Source organism: Lampetra planeri, chromosome 48 (assembly GCF_965212315.1).
Source record: "Lampetra planeri chromosome 48, kcLamPlan1.2.h2, whole genome shotgun sequence".
In the NCBI taxonomy this organism is placed as follows: domain Eukaryota; kingdom Metazoa; phylum Chordata; class Hyperoartia; order Petromyzontiformes; family Petromyzontidae; genus Lampetra; species Lampetra planeri.
In genome coordinates, this window is record NC_136154.1 from 34,561 (window position 1) to 55,560 (window position 21,000).

Sequence of the window (21,000 nt, forward strand, 5' to 3'; positions counted from 1 at the left end):
TGTCGGAAAGACAGAGTCTGAATGGGCACCACCAGGCTTGGCAGCGTATATTTAAGCTGGGTTGGAGGGGGAAGGGCGCCTTGACAAAGGAATTTGCATATCAAGAGGAATTTAGCATATTTATGGAAATTGCAGATATGGGATTAGTCACTACTTGTGGAATGCGTAGGAGGTTGGGGGGGGGTTCAAAGTCATATTATGCCCGTGCATTATGCAGTATGCAGGATTAGCAGCATCAAAAGGAGGGAGTAGGGTTAGCAGTAATAGAGGGAAGGAATTTTAATTGTAAGGAGCTGCAGCAGCTAAACCACCACGTAAAGAACTAAAATATAAACTACATCAGTATCATCAATATACTAAATATACTCTCCAATAAGCTGAGCTACTAACAGTAAGTCATACATTACAATTCTATGTCGCAAAAAATATAATATGCCTCCAGCTAAACTTTTTTCTCTTACATCACACGGGTCTACCCCGTACTATATACTGCCATAAACAAACCCAACATTAGATTATATACTGCATTACTATACACCACCATATACCTTAGACTATACATTGTAATATTACACTATGTATTATTCTGCCCACCCTACTGTATACCACACTGCTGTATATTCACTATACATATCCATATTCCCAGTCTTTTACTCCCAGCTTTACACACTACCATCACTATGAAATTTTACTCCAATCCCGGCTTACTCCCATCACTTGAAAAATGTGCCACACGTTGTTTCGAGCGTGCAAGTTTAGCTTGCACAACTCTAATTTACCCTCCTGCAGCATAACAAAGGATGTCTTTAATCGGCTTAACTTAGCTTTCTTATCTACTTCCGCCCCCTGCATCACAAAGCTTCAGTTTGAACTCCATGCGTTACTTCCCAGCCCACACCCCGCCCCCGCACTCACCATGCCCCCTCCCCCCACAACTATATAATTCCTCGTCACAGCCATCTCTTAGACACACTTAAGCGGTTGTGCTTTCGCTGCGTTGTCCCCACCTGAAGACTAGACTCTTGTGTTGCGCCCGAAATGTCGTGATTTAATTTAGTTGTTTTCATTTTAAATTTATTATATTTTTTACCTACGTGACTTTACAGAAAAAACCAAAGAGTATGGATCCTTGCAGTCACGAAAACTTCAAATCTAGAAACATTAAGTTTATAGGCTGCATCAGTACCAGCAGCAGCACTGACAGTAGCAGTAGTATCAACAGCAGTGGCGACTTTCATCAGCAGCAACAGAAGATTGCGGATTCCGGTGGGAATAAAGGGGAGCGTGGAATTGCGGTGGGAATAGAGGGGAGTGTGGATTTCCGGTGAGAATAGAGGGGAGTGTGGCGTTCTGGTGGGAATAACAGGGAGTGTGACGTTCCGGTGGGAATAGAGGGGAGCGTGGAGTTCCGGTGAGAATAGAGGGGAGTGTGGAGTTCCGGTGAGAATAGAGGGGAGTGTGGAGTTCTGGTGAGAATAGAGGGGAGTGTGGAGTTCTGGTGGGAATAGCAGGGAGTGTGACGTTCCAGTGAGAATAGAGGGGAGTGTGGAGTTCCGGTGAGAATAGAGGGGAGTGTGGAGTTCTGGTGACAATAGAGGGGAGCGTGGAGTTGCGGTGTGAATAGAAATCACCGCTGCAGGCTACGTACCTCCACGTATCCTCTGGAGCGCCACCCTCAGGGCCTCCTTGCAGGCGGTGGCTCTGCGCTCCAGCCTGAACATCGCCATCCTGGCCTTGTGCACCTCCCTCAGCTCAAATCCCCTGAACTCCTCTTCCTCCTGCTGCTCCTCCTCCACGCCCTTCAAGATGCTCCACACGTACTCCAGGGCTTCCGCTTTAGTCTGAGCGGAGGGGGCGGTGGGGTGAGGGGGCGGAGGGGGTGTGGGGGGCGGAGTTGGTGCGGTGACCAGCGGTGGCTAGGAGATGTTAACTCCCTCGCCTGGTACGCAGGAGGTCGCGGGTTCGATCTCGACCCTGACACCTCATCGGATTCCTCCAGTACAATACATATTCTAATTCTGATATTCTGATTCTGTAAATCTGATTCCATACATCAAGCAGAACCATGCCGTCATGCTGAACCTCGGTGGGTGTGGCAGGCCAAGCCTCTTCACAACTAAACTAATGAATAAACTAATTATAATAATAAGCCCAGACGTTGTACCAGAGTGCCATGCAGAGGGGGCATGGTAGCTAGGAGATGTTAACTACCTCGCCTGGTACGCAGGAGGTCATGTGTTCGATCCTGACCCTGATGTGGTGGTCGCTGCGTGGATTTTTCTCTGGGTCCTCCGGTTTTTCCCGTCACATTGAGAATCAGGATCGCTCGTTTTAGAGTATTTGACTCCCGCTAGAAATATCCACGTGATGATGATATTAGCCGCTTCGTTGAGCTATGAGTTGTGATAGCCGGGTACCACTTGTAAAAGAAAGAGCGACTCCGTAGCTCAGTGAACCGTGACTCTGAGCTCCGTAACCTCCGAGTCTGCGATGGGACATCGACGTCTGCCCGTCTCGTGGAGTCTGCGCGCGTTGCAAACCCAGTGGTCATTGTCACCGTGGTCACGGTGTCTACGCTTGTCTACGCCCTTCTCAGGTTCTGTTCTATCACCTCGGATCCTAGAGAGGAGTGGCGAACGTCTCGTGTGTACGTGTTGTGTGTGTGTACGTTAGGTGTTTAGTGTATAGTAGTGTAGTGTATATTAGTGTATAGTGTAGTGTATAGTAGTGTATCATGGTGTAGTGTGTCATGTAGTATTTAGTCATGAATAGTGTAGTGTACAGTAGTGTATCATGGCGTACGTCTCGTCTGTACGTGAGGCAGCGATAAGCGCGTGCCTGTTGCTATTTCTCTGTAATGATTGGAATTATACAGAAATTACATTTATAACACGGATCAGTGGAACATTTCTTTTTACTTTTCGTAACAGCTATTTTCATTGGAGTATATGACAGGCGAGACTCTGCCTCGCCTGCCTCCCCTGACCGCACGTCCCTGGTAAAGCAGTGTCTAGTAGTATGTATGTACGTTGAATTTATTTGGCACCGTACATAGCCATCCTCGTTAATGGGAGGTGAGGGGGAAGGACAACAAACTAAAGACAACAACAGCAGCAGCAGCAGCAGCTGTAACGAGAGGAGTGCCGTGCGCTGTGCACAGAGACCTTGCGCTTGCTGGGAGCTGCCCTCGCGTGCCACTCTCCCACAGTGGCCCAGCGTGAAGCAGCCCCCTTGCCTCCTCCTGCGTGAACACACGCACACACGTGAACACACACACACACGTGAACACACTTGCGCACGTGAACACACGCACAAACACGTGAACACACGTGAACACACACACGTGAACACGCGCACGCACGTGAACACACGCAACAACAACAACCGCCATTCGCCACTAATTGGCGGTGACGTCACCACGACGTTTGTGCCAGGCCATGTGCACCTTGAGGCCACGTGAAGTGTAGAACGCCCGCTGGCAGGAGGTCACGGGGCAGACCCAGGTGCCACGGGTCGATTGACTAAGATGACCGAGATGACTGGCTGATGCACCACCTGTGCCCCCTACTGTGCCAACTTGCTGTGCTTTTGCCACCCGGCGCTCCGCTCGTTGTTGTGAGCGTCGCTCCTCCGCCCTCCGTTGTTGTTGGAGGGCGTCCTTCACGAGCCTCCTCCACAGAGCCCGATCTTGACACCGCTGGTACCAGTCATCGGCAAGTCCACTCAGCTCCATGTCCTCCTGTACCACATCACTCCATCTCTTCTCTAGCCCGTGTCACGCCCGTTTAGCCCCCTCGATCCGGCCGAACAAAAGCTGTTTAGACATGCAGTGGCTGGGCATGCGGGCTACATGACCCAGCCAATGCAGCCTTGCCTGCCGGAGGAGCTCACCGATGGGACTTTGCCCAGATCTTTCAAGGATTTGTGAGCTCCTCACACAATCCAGCCTGGTAAAACCCAGGATGGATCGTAGGCAGGCCAGCCTAAATGTTTCTAACCAGCGAAGATGCTCCATTAGGGGGGTCCACGTTTCGCAAGCGTAGAGAAGGAAGGGAATGACTGTGGCCGAGAAAACCTGAAGCTTCGTGCGGAGTGACAGACCAGGTAGCTTCCACACAGCGTTACGCAACCGATGAAAATATATTGCCGCTTGACTGATTCGGAGTGAGACCTCTGCTGTTAAACTGGAGCCGGTCATAAGCACACTGACCAGGTATGGGAAACTCTCCACTCTCTCCACAACTGCCCCATCACTGATTGGGAGTTGTGTGGGTGGAGTGTCCAATGGTACAAAATACCCAGGCAGGTGCTTAGTTTTTTGGTGGGGCTGATGGTAAGGCCCCACCTCCTAGTGGCATTCTCCAGTCTCAGCAGCAGCGTTTCCAACTCCTCCTCTGAATGAGCAGCTATTACTACATCATCGGCATACATAACGTGGTTGACCGATAGGGAGCCATCCCTTGATCGCACCCAGGCATCGATCAGCCTCCCATTATATCTTCCAAATGGAAATTCCCTCGGCACAGCTATTGAAGGCTTCATGAACTACGTGGTCAAAATTGATGTTAAATAATGTGGGAGCCAGAGGACATCCCTGTCACACCCCAAGGTGTACAGGGAATGGCTCCGACTCCCGGCTACGTAGTTTTACCCGGGCCCGCTCACCATCATTAAGGTCCTTAATGATCGTGAGCAGAGGGTCAGGGACTCCGAAAGCACGAAGAACAACCCAGAGCCCAGGCCTACTGATGGTGTCATAGGCCTTGACCAGGTCAATAAAGCAGAGATATGTAGGTCTTGTTGGAATTCCCTACACCTCTGCTGTAGCAGACGGACAGAAAATATGGCATCTGTGCAGGACCGCCCTTTCCTGAAACCGCATTGGGGATCCGCAAGCCTCTCCTCAGCGTGCCTAGCAAGGCGATGTTGAATAATCCTTGCCAGCACCTTTCCCGGCACACTGAGGAGTGAGATGCCCTTGTAGTTGTTACAGTCTGTGCGGTCCCCCTTCTTAAAGAGGGGGACCACCAGGGCATCTTTCCAATTCTGCGGTACCCGTCCAGTGGTCCAGACTGTTGTTATGATGTCATATAGGGCAGTCTGTGCACAAACGCCACCCTCCCTCATCATTTCGCTTGGAAGATCATCTCTGCCCGGTGCCTTTCCTGGTCTCAGACTCCGGATCGCCTTCAGTACTTCCTCAACAGATGGCATTTCAGCCAGCCACTCACAGAGGGTGACTTCTTCCAATATTTGAGGCACCACAGCCTCAGCAGGGTCATCCCCACTTTGTGCCATGATGTTTTCCTGGCTGAGGGATTTCCCCTCCCCCAGGACCTCACAGAAATGCTCAGCAAATCTGCAAACCTGTTCCTGGGGGTCGGAGATTGGATCACCGTTTTTCCCCTAATGATGGTAATCGGTGTGGCGCTGGAGGTTACTTTTTTGATGGAGTTAAATAGTGATTTGTGATCGCGGGCCACTGAGGCAGACTCCATCTCCTCAGCAACCCGTGACCACCACCCATCCTTGCAGCGCCTTACGGCTCTTCAACCCTCCGAGCGAAGGTTGCGGTAAGCCTCCTCATTGTCTGACGTGGGATGCTGGAGCCGATGAGAGTGGGCCTGTCACTTTTTCTTAACTATCCTGAACACCTCCTCTGTCAGCCAGGGTCTCTGAGGAGTTCTGGAACGCGTACCCAAAGCAGCCATTGCAGCTGCATGAGTCACAGTCCTAAACCTCGCCCATTTACCCTCGACATCAGGAAGACTGGGGGATGATGCCAACCCCAGCCGCAAGCGATGATGAAATTCTCACTTGCAACTTTCATCAGCTAACTAAAACCAGGCCACTTTAGGTTGGAATGGGGTCCTGGGTGTACACCCACCACCAGAGTGGAAGAATGGCAGGCGCATCTTACAGATGACTAGTCGATGGTCAGAGGGCAGATCAGCTCCACGGTACAGTAGGTCCTGGTGTCAAAGACATGGGTTCGCATCCGCTGGTCCATCACTATGTAGTCCAGCAGATGTTCTTGCTTGGACCCGGCATGCATCCATGATGTTGTGTGGATGCGCCGATGTCGGAAGAGCGTGTTGGTAATTACAAGCCCATGGGCTGCACAAAAATCTAGCAGCCTCCTACCGTTGTTATTGAGCTGATCTGGCCCATGCCCTCCAATCACTCCATGACCAACTCGGGCATTGAAGTCACCCAACAAGATGACTCTATCCCGAGTGGCCACTTTAGCCAGTACCTGTGACAGGAGGTCATAGAAGGCATCTGAATCATTGGCTTTGCATGCATCCCTCCACGGATGTTCGTCTTCGGTGGGGGCATAAGTAACCACGACCACCACTCCTCGCCTCCGGTTGATGGGAAGGCGAGCCCAAAGTAGCCTGGGCCTTACAGCTTCCCACACCTCATCGCCACGCTCCCAAGCCCCCTTCATTCTTTTGTTCATAAGAAGAACACACGCACACACGTGAACACCCGCGAACACACGCACGCACGTGTCCATGTGTGTGAACACATGGATACCCGTGAACACACGCACACACGTGTGAACACGCGGACACGCATGAACATATGCAAAGAAAAATATCCCCCGTATAGCCTTAGCAGACTGTAGGGGCAAGTCCTGTTAGTGAGCCAGAACGGTACACGAGGGGGTCGGTGGCCAGCACCACGCCCGACCGCCTTTGTCTCCCCAGTGCCGATGTTTACACACTGTACCAGGTACTAATTTGAAGGTGAGTCGACCTAGGGGAGGCCCAGGACCAGTTTAGATAATCGTCACTGGTGTTGACCGTGAGCAGGAATCGAACCCGGGTCACCAGGTTCATAGCGCAGACTGCTAACCAGTTTAACATGTAGGATTTCGCGACCAATATTATTAATTTTTTGGGTTATATCGCGTAATTCTTTGGTTCTTTTCGGTTAAGTCACGTCTAAAAATAAAATAATAAATCAAAATAAAACAACACATTACGACGTTTCGATTGCAACACAAGCAATCATCATCAGGCATAAAAGAAATAGCGTGTTTCAAAATTTGCTAAGTTAGAATTTTAAGTGTGAGCAACAAATATCTAACTAGAAAACTATAGACAGACATACAAGCAGACAGACATCACAACGGCACACAGAGAGAGGACACAAATCGGCTGTCTGCTTGTATGTCGGTCTATAGTTTTCTAGTTAGATTTTTGTTGCTATTTCTTTTATGCCTGATGATGATTGCTTGTGTTGCAATCGAAACGTCGTAATGTGTTGTTTCATTTTGATTTATTATTTTATTTTTAGACGTGACTTAACCGAAAAGAACCAAAGAATAATTCCTGCAGTCACGAAAGCTCCCAAATTAAGATTATATCGCGTAAATATGAATGTGTCGTTAAACCCGTCACCACCCGACGCAGCCAATCCGTAAGGTTTGTCAGGTAAACAAAACGTGCCAATTAGTTACTAGTTCAAAACTAACCGGTTGTGTGTTGGACAGTAAACCCACAAAATTCACTATTCGAGAATGGTACTGTGATGTTCCACTGGTTATTACAACCAGCTTCATCAAGCGAGTCTACAGGGGATCTCTGTGTGAGTCTACAGGGGGTCTCTGTGTGAGTCTACAGGGGGTCTCTGTGTGAGTCTACAGGGGGTCTCTGTGTGAGTCTACAGGGGGTCTCTGTGTAATTCTACAGGGGGTCTCTGTGTGAGTCTACAGGGGGTCTCTGCGTGAGTCTACAGGGGGTCTCTGTCTGAGTCTACAGGGGGTCTCTGTGAGTCTACAGGTCTCTGTGTGAGTCTACAGAGTCTCTGTGTGAGTCTAGAGGGGTTCTCTGTGTGAGTCTACAGGGGGTCTCTGTGTGAGTCTACAGGGGGTCTCTGTGTGAGTCTACAGGGGGTCTCTGTTTGAGTCTACAGGGGGTCTCTGTGTGAGTCTACAGGGGGTCTCTGTGTGAGTCTACAGAGGGTCTCTGTGAGATCCAGGGGGTCTCTGTGTGAGTCTACGGGGGTCTCTGTGTGAGTCTACAGGGGTCTTTGTGTGAGTCTACAGGGGGTCTCTGTGTGAGTCTACAGGGGGTCTCTGTGTGAGTCTACAAGGGGTCTCTGTGTGAGTCTACAGAGGGTCTCTGTGAAATCCAGGGGGTCTCTGTGTGAGTCTACGGGGGTCTCTGTGTGAGTCTACAGGGGTCTTTGTGTGAGTCTACAGGGGGTCTCTGTGTGAGTCTACAGGGGGTCTCTGTCTGAGTCTACAGGGGGTCTCTGTGAGTCTACAGGTCTCTGTGTGAGTCTACAGAGGGTCTCTGTGAGATCCAGGGGGTCTCTGTGTGAGTCTACAGGGGGTCTCTGTGTGAGTCTACAGGGGGTCTCTGTGTGAGTCTACAGGGGTCTCTGTGTGAGTCTACAGGGGGTCTCTGTGTGAGTCTACAGGGGGTCTCTGTGTGAGTCTACAGAGGGTCTCTGTGAGATCCAGGGGGTCTCTGTGTGAGTCTACAGGGGTCTCTGTGTGAGTCTACAGGGGTCTTTGTGTGAGTCTACAGGGGGTCTCTGTGTGAGTCTACAGGGGGTCTCTGTCTGAGTCTACAGGGGGTCTCTGTGAGTCTACAGGTCTCTGTGTGAGTCTACAGGGTCTCTGTGTGAGTCTAGAGGGGTTCTCTGTGTGAGTCTACAGGGGTCTCTGTGTGAGTCTACAGGGGACTTTGCTTGAGTCTACAGGGGGTCTCTGCGTGAGTCTACAGGGGGTTTCTGTGTGAGTCTACAGGGGGTCTCTGTGTGAGTCTACAGGGGGTCTCTGTGTGAGTCTACAGGGGGTCTCTGTGTGAGTCTACAGAGGGTCTCTGTGAGATCCAGGGGGTCTCTGTGTGAGTCTACAGGGGTCTTTGTGTGAGTCTACAGGGGGTCTCTGTGTGAGTCTACAGGGGGTCTCTGCGTGAGTCTACAGGGGGTCTCTGTGTGAGTCTACAGGGGTCTCTGTGTGAGTCTACAGGGGTCTCTGTGTGAGTCTACAGGGGGTCTCTGTGTGAGTCTACAGGGGGTCTCTGTGTGAGTCTACAGGTCTCTGTGTGAGTCTACAGGGCGTCTCTGCGTGACTCTACAAGGGTCTCCGTGTGAGTCTACAGGGGGTCTCTGCTTGAGTCTACAGGGGGTCTCTGTGTGAGTCTACAGGGGATCTCTGCGTGAGTCTACAGGGGGTCTCTGCACGGTCTGCAAGCGCCCTTTTACGTTTGCCTCCTCCGCCTCTTCGTCCTCCGTGCATCGCCACCTCCTTCCTCTTCTTCCTCCCCGTCCACTCCTCGTCGGAGTCGCTCGACCGCCCGCACTCCGCTCCATTCCCCCTCGCCCTGCGCTTGCCGCGTGCGCGCATGAACTCGGGCTGGGCCGGGTTCATCCCTGCGCAAGGAGGCAGTCGGTCATTGTTATTTGTACGTATTGGCGGGACACCGGTGCAGCATAGCAACACACCGGGTCCTCGTAACACAGTCCTGACGATGTGATTCTTATCAGAGCGTGTTTGTTTGCGTGTTCACCACAAGTACGCGTGGTTAATGCAGTAACTTTATTCCTTGCAAAAGGAATAATCTATCTGGTGTGTGAACAAATTAACACCTCCTGTTTAATTGCCAGAAAGGGTAAAACCGATTCTTATTTTTCATCCTTTGATACTGGCAAAAAGGTCCCATGATATAGCTGCTCACCCCGAGCTATAAATGCTCTTGACACTGCATTGTCTTTGCGCTGGTCGCCTTTTGGTGTTGTTCTCTGGTCTGACACTGGTGAGACTAGGCCATGAAGAAGGCTGTCTCTGGGGTAGACCAATCAGTTTCAAAGACAATGATTAAATATTATCAGAGAGTGTTTGTTTGCGTGTTCACCACAAGTACACGTGGTTGATGCATTTGTGGGGGTCGCTAGCCCCCGAGATCCCTCCCTCGATAATACTAACGGCCGGACTAACATCATCAATCGCCCCCCCGCTGCTAAGCGAACCGCCGCTAGGCTCCTCACCCAGGGTGTGGGAGCCGTCACCCGAGGATTCCCCTCCACCGCGGGTCCGCGTAGCAGGCATGGTTAACCACGTACGCGCACACCCACACACAGCTCTGCACGGCACTCACCCAACACTGACCACTCACGTTAGGATCGCGCACCTGTGTTACACACGTCGTGAACGTGCGCGCACACCCATACAGCTCCACACGCGATGCCCACTCTTGCGCCGCTCTGCGCCGCGCTGGCCGCTCACGTTACGATCGCGCACCTGGGGTACGCCGATTACGCACGCCGAGAGCTTACGCAAGTAACGAGCGCACGCAAGCGGGGCGCACGCCGACACAACGACTCAAGCCGCCGCCGCCGTGCGCGCGAGACAAACCGTACAACAATGCGCAGCCGATTACGCGCTCGAGCCGCGGGGTCGGGGGTCAGGGGTCCACCACCGCGCCGCACTTTACGCGAGTAACGAGCACACGCAAGCGGGGCACACGCCGACACGACGACTCGTCCCCTCCCCCACTCGCGCGTGCACGTCAACACAAATATCGTACAAGGACGATTCTCCTCTCACACGGCTGCGTAGTCACGCCAACACACAAAAGTGCTCTCCCCGGGCGTTAACGCACACACCTCCGTACCCGCACAATCGTACAGAGACCACGGCCTTTATGCATACAACGACCACACACTCGCGAATGCAGTGCACGCTAATACCACGTTCCAAAAACACCCAACAACACGGTTTGTTACTACGCTCGAGATTTTATTAGCCCTTGCTAACCAACCGAGCCACCCGTGTGTGTGTGCGGGCCAGCAAGGCGCTTCTAACCCACACTCTGGTGCCGTGTAGCCCTATTCTATGCTGCGCTCTCTGCTAAACCGCTTTCCTACTCGTCCTTACCCCGAACTAACCCTCTCCTACGGATCCTACTCTCCGCTCTGAGGTGTTGTAAGGCGCGCAACACGATACCGTCTGTAGTCCTTGGTGACCTTGCGGCGCTCAGATCGTCCTGCAGACAATCTAGCGGCTCGCCCGATGACTCCTTCGTCGCTGACCCCGTGTCCAAACTCCAGAAGAAGAGAGTTCCCTACTGCCCCTGCGTTTTCTTTTAAACTATTCACATCAAAGGCTAGGCGCCCCCGTCCCGACCGCCTTGGTCTCTCGACCAATCCTGAGCCTAGGATTTCCCGCTCTTTTGCGATCCCGCCGGCCTTTGAACTTTCGACCAATCAGTCGTCCCGGGTCCTGATCCCAGCTATCTGCCTTGCTGACCCGTGTTTGTGTTTGTATGCGTTTCTAACTGCGGGGCTCTCTGAGCTCGCCGTGGTCGTGCGATCTCAAATCCGCCCACGGCGCCGCAGTGTTACTTGGCCTGGGAAGGGTCCTGTCCAATTCCCTGGCCCTGAGAAACCGTGGGGTAACCCCCCTAGGGGGCCCTCAGGTGAAAACTCAGGGTAGGTGACCCGACCACGAGGCCCTACGTGGGTGCGGGTGCGTGTTTATGTGGGGGGGGTGATGGGGGGCAGTGCGGCGGTGGAAGCCGGGCGGCTCCCTGGCTCGGCCGAGCGGCCCCGTCGCTGTGGCACCACATAGCCCCCCGGGGTGCCAGTCCCCGTCCCGGGTTGACTGGAGCACCTTCGCCTGGGTTGCCCCCACGAGGTATCGCCGCGGGGTCCGCGGGATTCGCCCGGCCCTTGTGGCTGGCCTCGGGGGTGGCGGCTCCGTCTCCTGGGGCTCCGGCGGTGGTCTCCTCCTCCATTCCAACGGCTCCCCTCGGTCTCTGGCACCTGCGGGCTGGGGAACAAACTCAGAGGCGGTGGGGTTTAAGGGTCGCCGTCCTCGTCGCCCCCGGCCCCGCCCGGGGCCCCTCGGAGCCCGGGGCTCCGTGGGGCCCATATACTGCGCGAGGCCCCCGGGCACGGGGGGTGGGGGGACCCCGGGGTTTCGGGGTACTTGGACGGCGGGGCTCCCCCCCTCGGGGGCTGCTCGCCACGGCTTCAGCCGGAGGATGTTGACCACCATCTCCCGGCCCCTCTCTCCTCCCTGAATCAGCACCGTCCATGGTGAGATCTGCCGTCTCACAATCCAGGGTCCTCGCCAGTAGGTGGTCAGCTTCCCCACCTGTCCGGCACCGACGCGGGGAGTGTACAGCCACACCTCGGAGCCCGCAGTGTAGAAGGGGGGCTCCATACGGGGTCGGGCGCCCTGCTCTTGCCGCTGGTGCGCGGCCTCTCCGTGCGGGTAGGCTCGGCCCCTGGCCCCTCGCAGGGTCTCCAGCAAGTGCTCCACGGGGTGGCTCCCTTCCTCCCGTTGCGGCGGAGGGACACCGAACAGCAGATCTGCGGGCAGGCGAGACTCGCGACCAAACATCATTAGGAACGGGGTTTGTCCTGTAGATGTGTGAACGGCGGTGGTGTAGGCGAACAGGGCATAGGGGAGGTGTTCGTCCCAGTCCTGTTGATTCGCGGCCGCCATGCGTTTAAGCTTCCCGGCCAGAGTCTGGTTCATCCTCTCTACCATCCCGTTCGCCTGGGGGTGATATGCCGTGGTTCGGTCCTTCTGGATCCCGAACTCTCGGCACAGCGCCTGGAATAGTTCGGCCTCGAATTCACTACCCTGGTCGGTAATGACTCGTTCGGGGATCCCGCACTTAAGTACGTAGTTTTCCACGAAGGCCCGGGCCACTACGATGGCTGTTTTATCCGGGATAGCCACCGCCACGGGGTAGCGGGTGAAGTACTCCACCGCTACAAGAATATATCGGTTGCCCCGGTGGGATCGTGGAAAGGGCCCCTGCAGGTCGATTCCGACCAACTGATTCGTCCGACTGACTTGGAACGGCCTCAGGGGTACCTGGTACCTCGCCGGCTTTTGCCCACACTGCTGACAGGCCCGGCAGCCCTGCACCCAGGCGGCCACATCTTGCGCCAATTTAGGCCAGAGATACTGGCGACGCAGAGTCTCCCGGGTGCGCCGTTCCCCATCATGGCCCCCGAGCGGGTGGTCGTGTACCAGTCGTAGTAGTTGGGGTCGCACATGGGCGGGAACGCAGATGCACCCCGGCTGCCCAGCGTCGGCGAGTTCCCTCACCACCCCGTTTTCTACACACAACCGGGCATACAAACCGCTCAAGGGCCCTGGTAGTGCATCCTTCCTCTCTCGCAGTGCCGCCTCCACCGCCGCCAGATCCGGATCCCGCTGCTGGGTTTGTCGCAGCTGCTCGTCGTCCAAGCCCGGGAAGGCGCAGCCGACATCTTCTTGGATCCGCCCGGTTGGGGTGGGATGATCCGTCTGTCCCCGGGCTCCTTCTGCAGGGGTTCCTGCGGCGCACACTGCACTCTCTCTCGGGGGGGGGAGTTTAGTTTCCGCGCGCTCCTTGGGTTCTGCTGCCTGGCGGCAGCGTCCCCCCGTGAAGCACGGGCAGGCGTCTCCCTCCCTCGTCTCAGCGCGCACCGCGGGCCGTCTTGACAAGGCGTCCGCGTTCGCGTGTGTTCGCCCCGCTCGGTACTCGATCTGCAGGTTGTACTCCTGCAGCTGCGCCAGCCATCGAGCCATCTGCCCCCGCGGTTCCTTGAATGTAAGGAGGAACTGCAGTGCATAATGATCGGTGCGCACACGACATTTCCTGCCGTACAAGTACGGTCGGAACTGTTTACACGCGAAAATTACAGCATACAGTTCCTGACGGGTTACACAATAGTTCAGTTCGGCCCCGCTCAGGGTCCGACTGGCGTACGCGATGACCCGCTCCGTCCCACCCTGCACTTGCGACAGCACCGCGCCCAGCCCACTGCTGCAGGCGTCAGTGTCCAAAATAAAATCGGTGGTGAAATCTGGGAAAGCCAAGGTGGGGGTGTGGGTGAGGTGGTCTTTGAGTGTGGTGAAAGCCGTCTGGCAGGCCTCCGACCACTGATAGGGGTTCTTAGGGGAGGTGAGTTGGGTGAGGGGGCGTGCAATCTCACTGAATCCCTTTACAAATCGACGGTAATAAGTGGCGAGTCCCAAGAATGACCTGATCTCCGTCAGGTTCCTCGGCCGCGGCCAATCCACTACGGCACGCACCTTCTCGGGATCGGTGCTCACCCCTGCCTCGCTGACTCAGTGTCCGAGGTACCCCACCTAGCGTTGCGCAATGTAACACTTACGTGGCTTGAGCTTGAGATGGGCTGCTCGCAGTCGCTGGAATACTTCCCGCAGCCTGGACCAGTGTTCAGACAGCGACCTACTGAACACTATTACGTCGTCCAGGTAAATCAGGCACTGTTCCCACTGCAAGCCCCGCATCACCAACTCCATCAACCGCTGGAACGTCGCGGGCGCGTTAGTGAGTCCGAACGGCAACACTCGAAACTCAAACAGGCCCATCGGGGTGGTGAATGCTGTTTTTGGCCGATCCTCCTCCGTCATCTCCACCTGCCAGTAACCGGACGCCAGATCGAGGGTGGAAAAATACCGCGCTCTTGCGAGACTGTCGAAGGTGTCGTCGATGCGTGGGATGGGAAAAGCGTCGCCGAGGGTGACTGCGTTCAATTTTCGGTAATCAACGCAGAACCGAGTCGATCCGTCCTTTTTCGTTACCAGTACCACCGGGGCAGACCAAGGGCTCGCGGAGGGCTGGATTATGTTATCGCGTAGCATATCCGTGACTGCCTCTTTGATCTGGGTCCGTTCAGGCGCGCCCACTCGGTATGCGGGGAGTTTGATGGGTCGGGCTGCACCTGTGTCAATTTGGTGCTTGACCAGGTCGGTCCGGCCCACGTCCGAATCGTGCTCACTGAACACGTCGGCGTACTCCCGCAATAACCCGCGCAGCTGATCGGCCTCCCCCTTAGGTAAGGCTGCCCAAGGCACATGTAACGCATCCTGCAGGGGAACAATCTCGGCTCGGGGGTTCGGGCCGACCCGCCAGGCCAGATCCTGGCTGTCCTCGGGGCGGCCAGGGTCCTCCGCCCAGAGTGCGAACACCGAGTCGTTCGAGTGGCGAGCGTGCAGGGGGTGTACGGTGGCTACCGGGGTGCGTCGTCGTATCATTGCCGGGGTACTGTGTGGGTTAAACACACGTATAAACAGCCGGCCCCCATCTGCGTTTACCAGTGTGGCTGACCCTACCACCCCGTATCGCGATGCCAACTCCGGGTGAGGAGTCAGCATTACCTCGCCCGATGGTCGGTGGGTTGGGTCGGTGGAGAGGGTTGCCACTGGCACCAGCATCTCGGCGAGAGGCCCGATGGTGACGGCCGACACCAGCGTAGCGGCCACGGGTGTGAAGCGTGGGCGATTCGGCTCCTGTCCTAGGAACGGAATCCGCTCCCCGCTGCCCTCCACCGTAGCGCATCGTTGCCGGGGCTGTACGTTAAGTCCCAACTTTTCCAGGAGGTCCGTTCCTGCAATGCACTCGTGGCACAACACACTCGAAACGTAGAATTCCTGTGTGCACACCTGGTTTCCTAGACGGACCTCGAGGGAGACCTTCCCCAGCAACCCCATCCCGGCTCCGCTTGCCGTGTGCAGCGCGCGATCCGGGGCCTGCAGGCAGCCCACGTCCACCCCGAGCATGCTGCAGTGCGCGGCGCTCATGAGAGAGGCCACGGCGCCCGTGTCCAACAGGATCCGGGTGCGCTGCCCGTTCACCTGGCCTTCCACCAGCAACGTGGCTCCCGTTATCCCTGCCACCAGCTCCCGCAGCCAATCGCCCGAGGTCCCTGCGCCCTTGGGTGTTGTCGTTGTAACCTGTTTATGGATCACTCGCTCGCCATTATTATTACAGCTGGTTTGGGTCGGGTCTACGTCGATTTCATCCCCCGGTGGTCCCCTCTCTAGGGGGGGCTTAGTGTTTGACCTATGCATCGGCCTCGCACGGGCGAGCTGAGGGCAGTCCCTCATGAGATGCCCTCGACGGTCGCACACATAACACGTCCTGGGAGGAGTGGCGGCTCTGTGGCGAACTTTCTGCCCACTCCCTCCTCCCCCCGTGCGCTGTTGCTCATACTCTGCTTCTAGTCGGGCTATCCTTCCAGTTAGCCCTCCTACCGTGGAGTCTAGGTCCCCCATTTCGGATCGGATGGTCTCAACGGAGAATTGCACCTGGGTTACTTGGCCGGCTATATCTCCCATGCCGGTCTGTAACCCAGCTACCCAACCCGGGGTTGTCTCGCGGGACACTGGAGGTTCTCTTTCCCGGCCCCTTACCGTCCTCGCGAGCTCCTGTTCCTCCTCCTCGTCTTCCGAGAGCAGGCTCGCAATGGCGCACTCTCGTCCCAGCCCCCGGAGCTGCGCGCGTTCGCTGTGAATTCTTTCACACTTACGTGCGCGCTCGACAAGGGTGTTAAAGGGAAGACGTGGGCAGCTCATGTCTGGCTGCCACCACGCCGTGCGAGACAGGTACCGCTGGATTTTCTCGGCAGCCAGTTCCTCAATAACCTCAGTTGCGTACCCCGGGCGTGCGATCTTTGTTAACTCGCGCACATCCTCGGCGTAATCACGGAGATCTTCGCCAGGTTGGCGACGGCGCGCCTCTAAGGCCGATTTTGCTTCCTCCTCGTCACGTGTGCCAAAACGCTGATCGAGTCGGCGCATCAGCTCCTCTAGCTGTGTCTGTGCGCTCGCGGGTAACGCTTCTACAAAATCGGCTGCCCGCCCATCAAGATTCATATTAAGTTGACGTACTGCCTGCGCGTCCGTCCATCCATTAATTTCCTTGGCCCCTAAGAGATTGCGGGCGAATGCCTTCCACGAAGGGGCCCCCCGGCCGGTAAATATTAGTCTTATTTTAGCGTGAGGTAACGCGGGGGTCCGTACCGCTTCTGACACCAATTTGTGGGGGTCGCTAGCCCCCGAGATCCCTCCCTCGATAATACTAACGGCCGGACTAACATCATCAATTGCCCCCCCGCTGCTAAGCGAACCTCCGCTAGGCTCCTCACCCAGGGTGTGGGAGCCGTCACCCGAGGATTCCCCTCCACCGCGGGTCCGCGTAGCAGGCATGGTTAACCACGTACGCGCACACCCACACACAGCTCTGCACGGCACTCACCCAACACTGACCACTCACGTTAGGATCGCGCACCTGTGTTACACACGTCGTGAACGTGCGCGCACACCCATACAGCTCCACACGCGATGCCCACTCTTGCGCCGCTCTGCGCCGCGCTGGCCGCTCACGTTACGATCGCGCACCTGGGGTACGCCGATTACGCACGCCGAGAGCTTACGCAAGTAACGAGCGCACGCAAGCGGGGCACACGCCGACACAACGACTCAAGCCGCCGCCGCCGTGCGCGCGAGACAAACCGTACAACAATGCGCAGCCGATTACGCGCTCGAGCCGCGGGGTCGGGGGTCAGGGGTCCACCACCGCGCCGCACTTTACGCGAGTAACGAGCACACGCAAGCGGGGCACACGCCGACACGACGACTCGTCCCCTCCCCCACTCGCGCGTGCACATCAACACAAATATCGTACAAGGACGATTCTCCTCTCACACGGCTGCGTAGTCACGCCAACACACAAAAGTGCTCTCCCCGGGCGTTAACGCACACACCTCCGTACCCGCACAATCGTACAGAGACCACGGCCTTTATGCATACAACGACCACACACTCGCGAATGCAGTGCACGCTAATACCACATTCCAAAAACACCCAACAACACGGTTTGTTACTACGCTCGAGATTTTATTAGTCCTTGCTAACCAACCGAGTCACCCGTGTGTGTGTGCGGGCCAGCAAGGCGCTTCTAACCCACACTCTGGTGCCGTGTAGCCCTATTCTATGCTGCGCTCTCTGCTAAACCGCTTTCCTACTCGTCCTTACCCCGAACTAACCCTCTCCTACGGATCCTACTCTCCGCTCTGAGGTGTTGTAAGGCGCGCAACACGATACCGTCTGTAGTCCTTGGTGACCTTGCGGCGCTCAGATCGTCCTGCAGACAATCTAGCGGATCGCCCGATGACTCCTTCGTCGCTGACCCCGTGTCCAAACTCCAGAAGAAGAGAGTTCCCTACTGCCCCTGCGTTTTCTTTTAAACTATTCACATCAAATGCTAGGCGCCCCCGTCCCGACCGCCTTGGTCTCTCGACCAATCCTGAGCCTAGGATTTCCCGCTCTTTTGCGATCCCGCCGGCCTTTGAACTTTCGACCAATCAGTCGTCCCGGGTCCTGATCCCAGCTATCTGCCTTGCTGACCCGTGTTTGTGTTTGTATGCGTTTCTAACTGCGGGGCTCTCTGAGCTCGCCGTGGTCGTGCGATCTCAAATCTGCCCACGGCGCCGCAGTGTTACTTGGCCTGGGAAGGGTCCTGTCCAATTCCCTGGCCCTGAGAAACCGTGGGGTAACCCCCCTAGGGGGCCCTCAGGTGAAAACTCAGGGTAGGTGACCCGACCACGAGGCCCTACGTGGGTGCGGGTGCGTGTTTATGTGGGGGGGGGTGATGGGGGGCAGTGCGGCGGTGGAAGCCGGGCGGCTCCCTGGCTCGGCCGAGCGGCCCCGTCGCTGTGGCACCACACAGTCACCTGATTCCTTGCAAAAGCTATAATCTATCTGGTGTTTTAACATCTTACTACCTCCTGTTTCATTCCCAAAAAGCGTAAACCCTATTTTTATTTTTCATAGTCCCGACGATGTCGCTGTTGCACTCAGATTCAGCAGCCGCGTCCCCCATTCCGAACGTGCGGTGGCGACACCACGAGTCGTATCGAGGCACCGTCCGACCGAGTCTCTAGGGGCACGAGGAGTCCAATCTTGCCACTGGAGCACGGAGCAGCCGATCGTCATCAGACTGGACGCCGCTGTACGGCAACAGACTGCGAAGCTTCGTGTTCAGTCCTGCTCATGTAACGTTCCGTCTTCCCACCGCTTTGGCATCACGACAACTGGTTTTGACGCACCACCACCACCACCCCGAAATATCCTTCTGTTCGGGGTCTCGAATCGCGAGGAAAATAAATAATTTTTGCCACAAATGTGCTGATTATTTCATACAGCGCTTAGGTGTACCGCCACTACGTTCATTTATATTATTTGGCTGCTACAACAACAACCCCAAGCAATACAGTAAACACGATAGGAGTGATTCTAGATTTGAAGATTTCGTGACTGCAAGGATTCATACTCTTACGTTTTTTCGGTAAAGTCACGTAGGTAAAAATAAAAATAATAGAAATAATTTATTTTATTTCTATTATTTTTATTATTTATTGTTACCTACGTGACTTTACCGAAAAAACTTAAAAGTATGATAGGAGTGCAAAGTATAGGAAAGGTAAACAAATCACACACAAAATAAACTATTTTTGTAAATGTTGTGGGTTTACTCTCCAACATTAGGAATCCGATGAGCTATGATGTCCCATAGGGGGCACGGGGTCAGAAAGTTACAACAACACAATACAGAAACACGATAGGAGTATTTTATTATTTCCCTTCTATGTGACTTTACCGAAAGAACCAAGAAGACTAATGCATTTTGAACTATACATTAGTCCTGTTTGGTTTTTTATTATTTTAATTTCAAATATTTTTTATTCACATTATTTTAATTTTATTTTTTCAATCCACGTCACTTTACCGAAAGATCCAAAGATTATGAATTCCTGCAGTCACGAAAGTTTTAAGTCAAAATTTATTTTTGTAAATGTTGTGGGTTTCCTCTCTAACATTATGAATCCGTAGGTAAAAAATCTAATAAAAATTAATAAAAGTACTTTTATTAATTTTAATTTTATTTTTTACCTACGTGACTAGAATTATGAATCCGATGAGCTATGAAGCTCTTTTTCATAAATGTCCCATAGGGGGCACACGGGTTCAGAAAGTTACAACAACACAAAACACAAACACGATAGGCGTGCAAAGTAGAGGAAAGTTAAACAAATCATTAAACTAAAACTAAATCTATTTTACTTCACCAGGTGAAGTCCACTGAGCTATTGGCTTGTTTTTCAGAAGCGACCTGGCTGCTACAAATTACAGCTCAACCAAGTGGCTTACCACGTGGACATTTATAGCAGCAGCCAAATACGTTAAACGCGTGATGTTGATTCTACATGTGGAGCGAAACCCCGGAGGATCGGGATCTAACCCACGACCTCCTGTAGACCATGAGAGGTAGTTAACATCTCACCGGGGAGAGACACATGCAGACTGCAGATATATGACAGGCATCGTCAGGGTCGCCATCGAACCCACGACCTCCTGTAGACCAGGCGAGGTAGTTAACATCTCGTCGGGGAGAGACACACGCAGACTCCAGATATATGACAGGCATCGTCAGGGTCGCCATCGAACCCACGCCCTCCTGTAGACCAGGCGAGGGAGTTAACATCTCACCGGGGAGAGACACACGCAGACTCCAGATATATGACAGGCATCGTCAGGGTCGCCATCGAACCCACGACCTCCTGTAGACCAGGAGAGGGAGTTAACATCTCGCCACCATGGCGCCCCATGCATGCCACTCTGCTACGACGTATTGGTCTCATCATTATAATTACTGCGACAATTAGTTTAGTTGCGAAGAGGCTCGGCCTGCCGTACCCACCGAGGTTCAGCAGGACGGCGTGGTTCTGCTTGATGTTCCTGTAGCGCCGCTTCTCGCACTCGGCCAGATCGCTCCACTCGGCCTTGGTGAAGAAGCCTCTGATGTCTCGGAAGTCGCCCATCTCCTGCTGCTGCTGAGGCGCAGAGACACGGAGGGACGAGACGCGGACGACGGTCAGACGCAGTCACGGAGATGGAGTCACATGGAGACAGAGTCACAGGGATACGAGACTAAGATCCCCCGTGTGACCTTAACAGACTGTCGGGTCAAGCGCTGTGAGCGAGCGGCGCCTATGAAGGCTAGAACGACACACGAGGGGGTGGGTGGCCAGCACCACGCCCGGCCGCCTTTGTCTCCCCAGTGGCGATGTTCACTACACACCGCTACACCAGGAACTCATTTGAGGCTGAGTCGACCTAGGGGATGAGGCCCAGGACCGGTTCAGAAGATCGTCACCGGTCAGAGA

General features: G+C 54.7%; 1 protein-coding gene across 1 annotated transcript in view; it reads right to left on the reverse strand.

The window, feature by feature from the left end:
- The window catches only part of LOC144733642 (histone-lysine N-methyltransferase PRDM7-like), a gene marked incomplete at its 3' end in the record, with an annotated part of 31,759 nt that extends 11,087 nt beyond the window's left edge, over positions 1–20,672 (reverse strand). The window contains exons 1-4 of the mRNA XM_078615669.1: positions 20,535–20,672; positions 9,226–9,393; positions 3,165–3,241; positions 1,649–1,841 (exon numbers count right to left, since the gene is read on the reverse strand). Of these exons, the coding sequence (XP_078471795.1) occupies positions 1,649–1,841; positions 3,165–3,241; positions 9,226–9,393; positions 20,535–20,655 (559 nt within the window). The remainder of the gene's footprint in view (positions 1–1,648; positions 1,842–3,164; positions 3,242–9,225; positions 9,394–20,534) is intronic.
- Between the last annotated feature and the right edge of the window lie 328 nt (positions 20,673–21,000).